The sequence below is a fragment of the Helicoverpa armigera genome, chromosome 25 (genome assembly GCF_030705265.1).
Source record: "Helicoverpa armigera isolate CAAS_96S chromosome 25, ASM3070526v1, whole genome shotgun sequence".
Lineage (NCBI taxonomy): Eukaryota > Metazoa > Arthropoda > Insecta > Lepidoptera > Noctuidae > Helicoverpa > Helicoverpa armigera.
The window spans coordinates 6,465,958-6,478,693 of record NC_087144.1 but is presented as its reverse complement, the minus strand read 5'-3'; the positions used below and the strand labels follow the sequence as shown (position 1 = coordinate 6,478,693).

Sequence of the window (12,736 nt, the reverse complement as noted above, 5' to 3'; positions counted from 1 at the left end):
AATTAAATCTTTAAATGCCGATGCGACTATTATAAACGTCTGCAAGACTATGTTCTTGAAAACACTAGCTGTTAGTGAAAGTATAATCAAAACCATATTTAAAAAATATGATGGTGTGGCACATTTTGAGGAAGACCTCCGAGGCAAACACGACCATCACAAATCCATAATTAATAATGACATGATAAAGAGTGTGTGTGATCATGTAAATTCATTTGTTCCCATTGAGTCCCACTTTATTAGAAAGGACTCGACCAAATTATATCTAGATGGTAGTCTCAGCATAAGCCGAATTTATTTATTTATTTATTTTATTAGGAATTCCAACAAGAAATACACAACTTCATACAACAAAAAAATACAAACAACCATGCAATGTGTTTCCTCACTTATAGGAATCCACATCATGCGTAGACAATTTAGTTGAATATAACATAATATAAAAATCAAGTCACATAGAAACCAAACAAAAATTTTTCAAACCATATACGAACAAGCAGAACATACAAAGAAAATACGAGATAATTAAAACACATTAGACAAATTATTGTTAATCAAGGTCAAGAACAAATTTACAAATTAAATCAAGTTAGAACATACAATGAAATCAAAACAATACAAAAAATTAAACACAGTACCTATGCATAAATTAGAACAAACAAACTTATATTTTTAGTTTCTTATGAATTAAATTTATAATTTATTAAAATTAATTAGAAATACAATTAAGATAAAAACAAATAATAATAAATAAGATACAATATACATAAATTAGAAAAAAAAAATAAGTTAATTATTTTGTGTCTTAAGAATTAAATTTTTTTAAATTCGAATGTTTAAACTGTATAACGAATGGTTCGATCAAAACATATACGGATCAAAAGCAACGACTGTACGCCAGTATAGGGAAATAGTGAATAAAAATTTTAATCTTGGTTTTCATATACCGAAAAAGGACCAGTGTGAAGTTTGTCATGCTTTTACAAATAATCGGACACCTACAAATGAAGAAATACAAAACCATAAAGTACATATGGACGCAAAGAAAACGGCACGTACCATGAAACAAAAAGACAAACATGATGCTATAGAATCTGAAGGGTCCATTGTGACAGCAGTTTTTGATTTCCAGAAAGTATTGACTTGTCCCCACGGCCAAATAAGTATATTTTATTACAAAAGAAAATTATCTGCCTTTAACTTTACAGTTTTTAATATGGGACAAAAGAAAGCAGTGTGCTATATGTGGGATGAAACAGTAGCTAAACGAGGAGCTAATGAAGTGGGAAGCTGTTTATTAGATTTCATAAAAGATAATTGTACAGAAGGCACAAAAGAATTTCGTTTCTGGTCCGATAATTGTGCGGGCCAAAATCGGAATAGATTTGTGTTTTCTGTATATTTATTTGCAGCAAAAAAATACAAGGTTTCTATTACACATCGTTTTCTAGAGAAGGGACATACCCAAAACGAGGGAGATAGTGTTCACGCCGTCATAGAGCGTTCGTCTCATTCCAAAACGATATATACACCTGATGAATGGCGCCTGCTTGTGCGATGGGCAAAAACAGAAGGAGAACCATATTTAGTTAAAAATATGATACAGGAAAACTTCTTTAACTTTAAGACCCACGTAAATGACAAACTATGGAAAAAAATTTAAGAAAACAAAAAATATTGTGGACTAAAGTTAAAGAAGTTTTCGTTGACAAAGCTGAACCAAATAAATTGTACATCAAGTATGATTTAAATGCAGAATCTTATGAATGCTTAGTTTTACGAAACGATACTAGAAACTCATCTGTATTGCCTGTCTTAGAGCGTGCTTATTCTTCACCACTTAAGTTAACAAAAGATAAATAAAATGATTTGGAGAGCATGTGCAGAACAGGTGTTATAAATGCCACTAATGCAATATTTTTTAGATCTTTACCCTACAAATCTAACAATGCAAATGACGACTTAAGTGATGAAAGTGATGAATAATACTTTTATTTTATATTTTCTTTTATTCGAGAGACAGAGTCTGGTTAAATTTAATAAGACTGATTAAAACTATATTAAATTAATAATATCCAGATGTTGATTACTTATATTAGTAGAAGTGAAATAAAGATACCCGATTTTGTGATTACACTGATTACTAAGCATTGAATAAAATACAGAAATAGAGAACAATTTTGTTATATGTTGTGATAGTTTTATAATGTAATACGGTTTAATGTTTAACCGTAAAGGAACATTTAGTTTGCTACAAGAGTCTTTGACCTTTTGCAAAGTATTTTTTTAACTGTTTGTTGGAGATGTTTTTTGAAGGCTGTTAGTTTCTTTTTTTTAAGTGATTTACAGGCATTAATTACTTGTTTTAGTTTTAGATATTAAGGTAATTGTCAGATTTCTACTGAATGTTATTAATTTTTGATACATTTATCTAGATTATGTGGATGGATATAAAGGAAGAGGACGACCAAAGAAGCGATGGATGGACTGTGTGAAAGACGATATGGCTAGAAAGAATGTCATTAGCGAGATGATGTCAGACAGAGAAGTATGGAAGAGGAAGGCATGCTGCGCCGACCCCAAATAAGAAATTGGGATAAGGGCAGGGGAATGATAATGACATTTATCTAGATTAAGATTATGTCAAAAATTTATTATTGATTATGAGTACCTACTATTTTGAATTGTTTAGAATTTTGTTAATTTTCTTTTGCATTTGAGTTTAAACAACATATTTTTAAATACATATCTGGAAAACATATTTCCAAGCAAAACTGTGATTCGATTTGAGTAATAAATACCGTATCATATCAAATATAAAATAGTTTTCTTTCTTACTACCTACATTTAGAGATAACATAGGTTTGGACATTTCCAACATAAGACATTATTCTGTAGACAAATACCAATGTACACCATCTCAAGTACACATACAACTTTTTATTTTTATACAGATTTCATAAAACAAAGTCGCATGTGTGGTTAAGTCTTACTTTATTCCAAAAAACAAACTCACATCTTTACATAAGAACGAAATTTTAAATAAAATACATATTTAAAATAAAACATTAGCAAGCAAAAACAAGTAAATTAAATAAACAAATACCTTTCACCATAATTTTCTACAATATTTATTTTTTTTGCAACTTATTCATTCACGTAACTTTATTGGTTCGCACTGCAACTAGACAATATTGAAGATAGGACTTTGTTCTTGGGGCCCGTCGAAATGTCTTTTTCAATAAAAAAAAAGTTACTTATTCAACAAATTCACAATTTTTATATTCGTGATGATATAAGTCGTGCTACAGCAGCCAAGAAAGAATGCAAAACTAAAGATTTTTTTTTTATTTTTTTTTACTGACTCCATATTAATTAAAAAAAGAAGGAGGCAAAGCATCATATTCAACCTTAGTTAGACATCGTCCGTTTTACGTGTTGCCTCCAAAATTACATAAAAGAGAAACGTGTGCCTGTACACGCCATGCAAATATGTTTTATAAATTAACAAAGCTTTACAAACTTGGACTTTTAAAAACAAATAAAATTGAAGAACTTCTGAGAGATATTTCTTGAGCTCTAAACCAGAAAAATTGCATGTACGGAGATTGCCAATTATGTGTGAGTAAGAACCAAACATCATTCTCTCAATGGTGATAAGACTAGTTTTCAAATTTGTCCGAAAGCAGGTAAGGTCGTAGGACCAAAAGGCTGGAAAAACATCTATGAAGTGAAACGAGGCAGTGAAAAGGAAACTATCACTGTTATGATAGTCATCACAGCTGCTGACGAACTTGTAGCACCGATCGTAGTTTTTCCATATGTTAAAAAACCTCCTAAAGACGTTGCACTTAGTGTACTGCCGACGATTATATTGGGAATATCGTAAAGTAGGCGGGCTGGATGAGAGGAGATCTTTTCTACGAATATATTGCCAACGGTGTCAACGCATGGCTTGAAAAAAAAGTAAAAAAAACCCGTCGTTTTATTTGTTGACTGCCATAAATCACATATCACTTATGATTTAAGTGAATTTTGTGACGCAAATTAAATAATTCTGTACGATTTACCACCAAACACTACGCACATCCTCCAGCCCGCCGATGTTAGTGTGTTTCGGCCTTTTAAGTCTGAATGGCGAAAAACTATTAAAGCCTGGCAGGATAAGGAGGGAAAGCCCTTGAACAAAGTAACGTTTTGTCTATTGTTGCAGAAGGTCTTAGACAAAGATATGTCACAAACAATATGTGTAAAGAAATTAGATCTAAATGAAATGGAACTGGATTTAAAGGAAATGTTTCCCAGTGTAGTAGTCGCTATAAAGATATTTTTAACGATGCCAGTGACTGTAGCTTCCTGCGAGAGATCATTCAGTAAGCTCAAATTAATAAAGACGTACCTGCGCTCGACGATGGGCCAAGAAAGATTGTCTGGCCTAGCGATTTTGTCGATTGAACGTGACATAGCACGGCTCCTATCGTATGACAATGTAATCAAGGACTTCGCAATGAGAAAAGCGCGGAAAGTAAATCTTTGAGTAGGTAGCTGTCCTTTTCTTGTGATTACAGTTTACCTTAGCCTTGGGTCTTTACTATCGAGTACTTTGTGTCATTTCTGTATTTGAGCAAATATTTTTGAATAGATAATTTTTATCTTAAAGAGATCTACTAAGTACCTATACCTTCGTAAACAAAAAATAGAAACCTTAAGTCAAAGTTTGACTTAAGGTAAGTAATCATTTATGAACCTATATAGTGTGTTTATTGTTGCTTTGAATCATGGTACAGTAGGTACTCTTTTACATTGTGTTTTTTATTAGGTACTAATTAGTATTGACAGCAGGCATATACTATGACTTTAGGCTATCCTTCAAATTCAATCATAAAGGCATTTGAAATTGCAACTGAAAGTTTAACCACATCAAGCAAATAGTTGTTCTATTTATTTTATATATAACAGCATATAATTTTTGCTCCTAGTGCAGCACTGGAAGGACATAAAGGAGCGTTTAAGATGAAGTCCAGATCAATTTCAGCTGCAATTGATCTGGACTTCCTCTGCGAGGATGCATTAAAAATTTGCCGATGTAGTGAGCTAAAAATACATTCCATTATGCGAGGAGAATGTTTTGGAATCTGAATTTGGAAATAAATCCATGTTCTTTATAAAATACAAATGAATAAAAATACATGTTGAATTAAAATATTGTTTTATTAATTAATTATTACAGAAAAGTTAAGTATTTTTATTAAAATGACTTTGATACCTACACACTATTTTGTAATGTTGATTATGTTTATATTACTATTAAACATACACAGGTGAAATACATATGTATTGTTAGAAGGTTTTTAAGTAGGTTTGTAAGATTTACTTTTGTTATCAACTATCTATTTTATCTACACCAGTTTATTAAATAACTTCTAGCATGACGTCCACTGTCCAAGCCACTGATAGAGTCCGGCTTGCTTGTTAACCGGGTTACAGTTGCTTCTTACCTCTAAATTATCGATCCTAATATCTGGGTGGTTGATGGCATCTACTGCGTACCTTAGACATTGTTCTTGCATTTTCACATAACGTTATTTGGTACTTAATAACAACTCTGCTTAATAAGTATAGTAGTGTTACTAGTGAGTAACTAGTGTTTTAAACTGGGTGCAGCCATCCATTTTAGGGGCCGTCTTAAAAGTAAGCCGTAAGGGCTTATACGATGACATATCTATAGATGCTTTTTAAGGTAGGCACCTATTACATAAGTCACAGGCCTACAGCTAACCTAAATTTTACCTAACCTAAAAGCTTGTGCATTGCATGTTGTTTTGACTTTTGCCTGCATTGTTTGATTCACAGGAAGATGAGGTAGAGGGTAAAGAAGAAAGGTGATAGTGATGCCACAAGTGGCTCTAAGCGGAGTCATAATACTGCTTCAACACGAAAGATTAACACATATTAAAAAAAAACAGGGTTGAGATTGGAGCGGGGGCATTGACTACTGGTAGTGAAATTGATATTGACTCCCAAGTAAATGATAATATAGATATTGCTTCTACTTCTACTCAGCATACATCTACAGCTTTAACTGCATCATCATCATCAACTATAACTAGTGGCGGCTTGTCCTTGAACTCTGACTTTTCTTCAGATATTGGAAACTATATTTCAAAAAAAAAACATGCATGAATTACCTGATGCAATCAAAGCTCCACTACTAGAAAAATATTGGGTGCCTTCGCCTAACTATGATTTTCCAAGTTTTGCAAAAACACGGAATAACGTACAGAAAATATGTCCAAAAATCACATCTTGAAAAATTCCTTTGGCTTGTGCTGTCACATAGAGATCAGGGACTCTATTGCGAATATTGTGCCTTATTTATCACTCAATCTGCTACTAACTTCGTTAGATCGAACCCTGGACGCCTTGTGACAAAACCATTGAAAGCCTTTATCAACTCGGGTTATTACTGCAACATCAACGCAATAATTACCATACGGTAGCCGGTGACAGTGGGAAGAATTTTTTGGCGTATTATCATAAAACTGAGATCGATATTGCTAACCAGATTTCTACTCAAAGAAAGGCTTAAAAGGCAGAAAACAGAGATCGTTTACGACCAATTATAAAAACTATAATATTGTGTGGTCGTCAAAATATACCATTACGTGGCAACAGAGACAATGGCCAGATTTTAAGCCCACACATAAAAGAACACCCCTAAAAGAAAATTAATACCAATTTTCACGATAAACGAAGGTAGAAGGGTTACATCAACTCACATCGAAACGAAGAGGGAAGTTGCTTTAGATTATAGAGATCCAAGAGGTGTTGTAAGTTATCCATCTGAATGGTTTCAAAAGAATTCTGAAATGAGACCAACTGCTCTAGTTCCAGTACCCAAGGCATCATGGAGGCTGTCTGGAGCAAGTCCAGCAAGTTAAACAAAGACGACATCGCGTCAATAGGCGCCTATACCGAGCGGCTATAAGCGGTCATCATGCACCTGACAGTACGTCTGGCCTCCGCTGAGAGTGCAGTGCGGCGCCCAGCAGCAGTCCACGAGGCTATGCCTCCTGCCGGCCCAGTAACGCAGACACTGTCCTGCGACATGGCAGCACCAAAGATGCGGCCGTACTAAAGATGCCAAAGGGCAGGCCACTTGTCGCTTTAGAAAAGAAGGGTCCGGCGGTAATTTTCTACCCAAACACGGACAAGATTAGCTCGTCCGAGGAGATGCTCAAGGAACTGCGGGAAAAGGTAAAGCCAGGCCCAGAAGGCATTAAGGTGCAGGCGGTGCGCCGAGTCGGGAACGCAGGGGTATTCGTAGAGACTACCTCCAAAGAGGCAGCCATAAAATTAAAAGAAGCTGCTCCAGCAACTTTGATAACGGCTGACCCCAAGGCACGCAGGCCACTTGTGGCCGTCCGAAATTTGAGCGGCATCCCAGAGGTGGAAACAGTTCTCGAAGATCTGCATAGGGTCAACCTAGCTGAGGACAGCAAATGGCCCAGGGATCGCCTACTTAAGGAAGCTAAGTTCGCCTTCAAAAAAGGACGCCAGGGGGGCAAGACTACAATAGTAGTCTTAGAATGCTCGCCGCTGCTGCGCGACAAACTCGTTAGCCTGGGACGGGTATATATAGGATGGTACGCTGTCGAGGTCCGTGACTTCGTCAGGGTCACCTGCTGCTCGAAATGCCAGCAGTACGAGCACCCTGAAAAGCACTGCAGAGCCACCGACCCTACGTGCGGCAAGTGTGGTGAGGCCGGGCATCGCAAGGAGGACTGCAAGGCCGAGACTAGCTGCTGCGCGACCTGCAAGAGGTTCAAGCGGCCTGAAGCTAAGGTCCACAAGACAGCGGCACCTGAGTGCCCAGCTAGGATGCACGCAGAGAGGCAGTCCGTCGGCATGCCCGTAGAATGGGACAGCTGAATATCCAAGGCTCTGAAGCGGCCACTTTAGAATTGCCGGTGATAGGGCGCACCTTGGGATTAGACCTAGCACTGGTCCAGGAGCAGTATTGCGATACTAGGACCAATATAATTCAGTGCGGGCCGGACTAAAAGGCATATTGGTGGTGAACCTTGGGATAGCGGTTACATTTTTGGACCACCTTAGTAACAAAAACTGCGCGGTGGTCATACACATCAGTGATCATACTTCGAGGATAGACATTTACGTGGTCTCCGTTTACTGCCAGTACAGCCATGACATATCGATTCATTGGACCAACTGGCAGGGCAACGCATACTCGTGGCTATGGACAGCAATGCACACTCTCCACTGTGGCACTGTGAAAGTAGACAATATGTAGGTCGAGGACCAGACACCGAATATCGCAAGAGCCAAATGGAAGGATTGATCCTAGGACGCGGACTGGTCATTCACAATGTGGAAGGCGAACCGCCGACATTCCACGGACCCAACGGCTACTCAAATGTGGACCTGACCCTCACCAACAGAGGAGTCCCAATGTCACGGTGGAAAGTTCATGAAGGTACCAGCCTTAGCGATCATCAGCTGATCACCTTTGAGGTGGGAACATGCGCGGGGCCCGCTTCGACGACTACGACAAGGACAGAAGCGACGACAACGTCAGTATCCTTCCGCGAGAAAGGCGTGGACTATGATCGGTTCCGCAACGTGCTCCACAGTAGGATGGGTAGGCTCCAGACAAGGAAGCCGGCACAAGAAATCAGCAAGCAGTACACCGAAATAGTCGCGGACGCCGCGGAAACCTGTTTGGGAAGACGCGGGAAGAAGGATACTGGCGGGTACGAATGGTGGACACCAGAATTAGACAAGAAACGCCACACAGTCTACAATGCGCGTAGAGCTTGGCAACATGCCCGCAGGAGCAAGAAACCCAATCAGGGAGAACTACTAGAAGCCCTGCGTACAGTGAGGACTTCATACAAGACTGCAATGAGGGAAGCCGAAGTTGCATACTTTCGTGGCATTGCGGAGTCAGGGAACGACGACCCATGGGGGCTCGCATACAGAGCCGCGTCGGGCAGAGTGCGCCCGCCCCCCTCCCCAATGTCATGCACGGCATTAGACTTGCGGAAGGGTTCTCTACAACAGCAGAAGGCTCTGCAAACGACCTACTAAAGGCTTACTTAAGGCCCGGCGACAGTTACCCGGGCAACCCGATACCCCTTGGTTAGACTAGTGTCAGACTTACTGGCTTCTGACTACCCGTAACGACTGCCAAGGATGTTCAATGACAGCCGGGACCTACAGTTTAACGTGCCATCCGAAACACAGTCATTGGTGTCTAAGATATACTTAGAAAGTACATACAAACTTAGAAAAGTTGCATTGGTACTTGCCTGATCCTCGAGACCCTCATACTCGAGAGGTTGGTTCTTCGCCCACTAGGCCACCACGACTTTTTTAAGGATAGATTTATCCACTAACAAAAGAAACAACACCACTACTAAAAGCACGAACACCGATCATAGTGACGTCTCCTCTGCAGAAGGAAATTTTCTAGCTGCTTTTGAAATTCAGAATAGATGCAGACGACTTAGTTCGCAAACGGCATTTATCATCAACAAGTTCTACAGCGACTTACATAAGCAAAACTGTACCACTGACCAAATTTTTCTAAGTTGTTTTTTTTTTTTAATATAAAGGATCATGCCCATATTAGTATGGAGACAAAAGTCAGCAACGCCATGCAATGCCCAAATTCCAGTTCTATGTCATACGATAGCTTTACAGCCATATTTGTAAGATATCTAGATTTAATATTATATAAAGCACCGATTCAAAAGATATTGGACATTAACCCTTATGTGAGTGACGAATAAAACACCTTTATTAGAGTGACGAGGTACCCGGGTAAAATTATATGATAAAAAAAATATTGCCTTAAGTAAATTATTGTGGTTTTAAATAACTTAAGTAAATAAATATATATAAGGTAATAAATTAAGTAAATAAAATAACAAAGTATAAATCTTCAAAAAAATTAATGCGTGGAACGTAACTTCTGCCAATAGGGATTGACACTACTCGTAGACACAAATCGGAGCGGCCATCTTGTAATCGCGGACGAGTCGCGTCAGTACGAGTGCGTCTTGTATGCTGTTTGTATTTGCGTTACGTCTGCTCTGCGTGTTTGTTTGTTATTAATTTTATTACTGTTTTTGTTAAGTTTTTCGTTTTGTTTTTGTTGTTTGGAAAACCAATGCCAAAAAAAACAAAAAAGACTGTTTTAAATTCCCAAAGTCGGAAGTTAGTGATTCGTTTGAGGGACTACTTCGAGCGAGAGCGTACAAACGGGGGCCCGTTAATACCGATCGAGAGAGTCATAGATCGAGTTGCGGCAGCTTTGGACATTGGAAAAGCTACCATTACCCGTATCACTAAGGAGAAATTTGGTGAAACTGGTACTGAAGACAAGAAAATGTCCACTCCGAAGAAGCGTAAGCGCAAAGCTTCAATAACTGATATAGACAGTTTTGATACAGATGCTATCCGAAATCATATTTATGGATACTATGAGAGAAATGAGTACATTATTAAAATTAACAAAATCGCTAAAAGAAGCTGAACTGTTTACTGGAGGCATAACATCACTATGGCATGTGTTGCATAAAGTGGGATTTGGGTGGAAAAAAGTAAATAAAAGAAAAATAATAATGGAGAGAGGAGACATTGTGCTTGCACGTATAACATTTTTAGAGGCTGCGAAACAGATCCAAATTTGGGAGAATGTTGTATTCCTCGACGAGACTTGGTTGAACGCTAACCAGACTGTCGGTAAAATGTGGACAGACAACACCGCTCATTCCTCCACAAAAGTACCGGAAGGAAAAGGCGAGAGGCTAATCATATGTCACGCTGGGAATGCAAAAGGGTTTATACCGAATGCCCTTCTAGCATTTAAATCCAAAAAAACGGGCGACTACCATGAAGAAATGAACGCCGATAAATTTGAAGAATGGTTTGAAAATAATTTATTAAATAATTTAACAGAACCTAGCATAATAATAATGGATAATGCGAAATACCATTCCCGGCAACTTAATAAACCGCCTACCTCGCAAAATAATAAAGGTACCCTTGTGGAATGGTTGAAAAAAAATAACGTGGATGCCGATATGTCGATGTTGAAGGAGAAATTGGTGCAATTGGTAAAATTACACAAGTCACCGACGCCCACCTACAAGCTTGATGAGATGGCAAAGGAACGCGGGCATCGAGTCCTAAGATTACCGCCATATCATTGTCAGTACAAAGCGATAGAATTGATTTGGGCTCAAATAAAAGGTATGTATGTACTTCTTATTAACGTTAAATACAGTGCGATTATAATGAATTTAAGCGATGGCACAGAAAGAGACCGCAAAAATTACTGTTCCATTTGTTCCATTTTGACATAAAAACATAATTATTTTAGAAATCTAAGTGTATTTTTTGGGATATATTTATTTTTTTAACCTTTCGAGTATCGTAATTAGAGACACAATAGAAAGGCATTAGGTGTGCGATCGCCGCCGGCGTTAACTTGGGGATTTAGTAATATGGGTGTTTAACCATTTTACCTAGGCTAATGAAGACACATTAATTTGTGTAAAATCCACCTATATATCAGATGCTTTTATTATTTGCAGGTTATGTAGCCAAAAACAATATGTCTCCACCATTCACGGCAAACAAAATGCTTAAATTACTGGAGGAGGCATCCCAACATGTAACGGCAGAAAATTGGAAAAAAGTAGTAGAAAAAACTCAAAAAATTATAACAGACGACTGGAATAAATATATCCGGATTGACCGAATTACGGACCAACAACTTATCATTGTGGTTGGAGAAGATTCCGATTCCGATATGGACACAAATTCAGACCAAGAGTCAAGTTCTGACAGTGATAAATAAATTATTATTTTAAACAGACTTAGTTTTATTTACATACATCTACACACACACCCATACCAACTTTCACATTTATAATATTTGCAGGATCTAAAATCGGTAATCCGATTTCATTATCTTTGCCAACTAATTCGATATTACAAAAAAAACGATTAAATTTTGTTAGGTCACATCACTACATTTGTCAAACAAGAACTGTCAAGGAACTCTTCTTACGGCAAAAAGACTATAGCTTGCGACATGGGGCAGCCGATTAGAGCCGCCCGCTAACCTACAAATTGATTCCGAAAAATCCACGATCCCACCAAAAACATTAAATGTAAAAAAAGCCAATCCTCTACGCAATTCCTCCACCGTAAAAAGTTTTGAGATCGCATAGAAGCCAAGTCCTGTTCAACTTTATTTGTAATAATAAATCAATATTTTGTGACCATATCAATAGTTTCGTTCACTTTACAATAATATTGACTTGGCCATGAGCACAATAAACTACAAATATAATACAGCATATCTTGGAGAGGTGAAAGTCAATCATGAAGTTTAATATCACAGAATTAAATACTTTTAGTTTTTTCAATTGTTACTAAATGACCGACAGTCAGTATCATCCAAAATCATGAACTGCACATTTACTATGGCGCATGTTTGGTCCATGGTGATCTCAAATTCCAATCAGTCCAATCGTAAAATCATGTCCATATAGAATGTATCAACTCAATGGTATTTACACATTATTTCAGGGAGCGACTATTAACTTGTGCTCATGGCCAAGACAATATTATTGTAATGTGAACAAAACTATTGATATAGTCACAAAATATTGATTTATTATTACAAATAAAGTTGAAC

At 37.6% G+C, this 12,736-nt stretch overlaps 1 protein-coding gene across 1 annotated transcript; it reads left to right on the top strand.

Annotated features, from left to right (window-relative positions):
- The first annotated feature begins 10,649 nt into the window (after positions 1-10,649).
- LOC135118792 (uncharacterized) lies at positions 10,650-11,890 on the top strand. Its single transcript, XM_064041666.1, has 2 exons — positions 10,650-11,280; positions 11,625-11,890. Exons 1-2 carry the CDS (start codon positions 10,650-10,652, stop codon positions 11,888-11,890), a joined length of 897 nt encoding a protein of 298 aa, XP_063897736.1.
- Positions 11,891-12,736: the final 846 nt, after the last annotated feature.

Excerpts from the sequence above, each read along its gene's own strand:
- LOC135118792 (XM_064041666.1), top strand. The coding sequence starts at position 10,650 with ATGGAGAGAGGAGACATTGTGCTTGCACGTATAACATTTTTAGAGGCT. Across the intron at positions 11,281-11,624 it reads GATTTGGGCTCAAATAAAAG|GTTATGTAGCCAAAAACAAT; the intron begins GTATGTATGTAC and ends TATTATTTGCAG.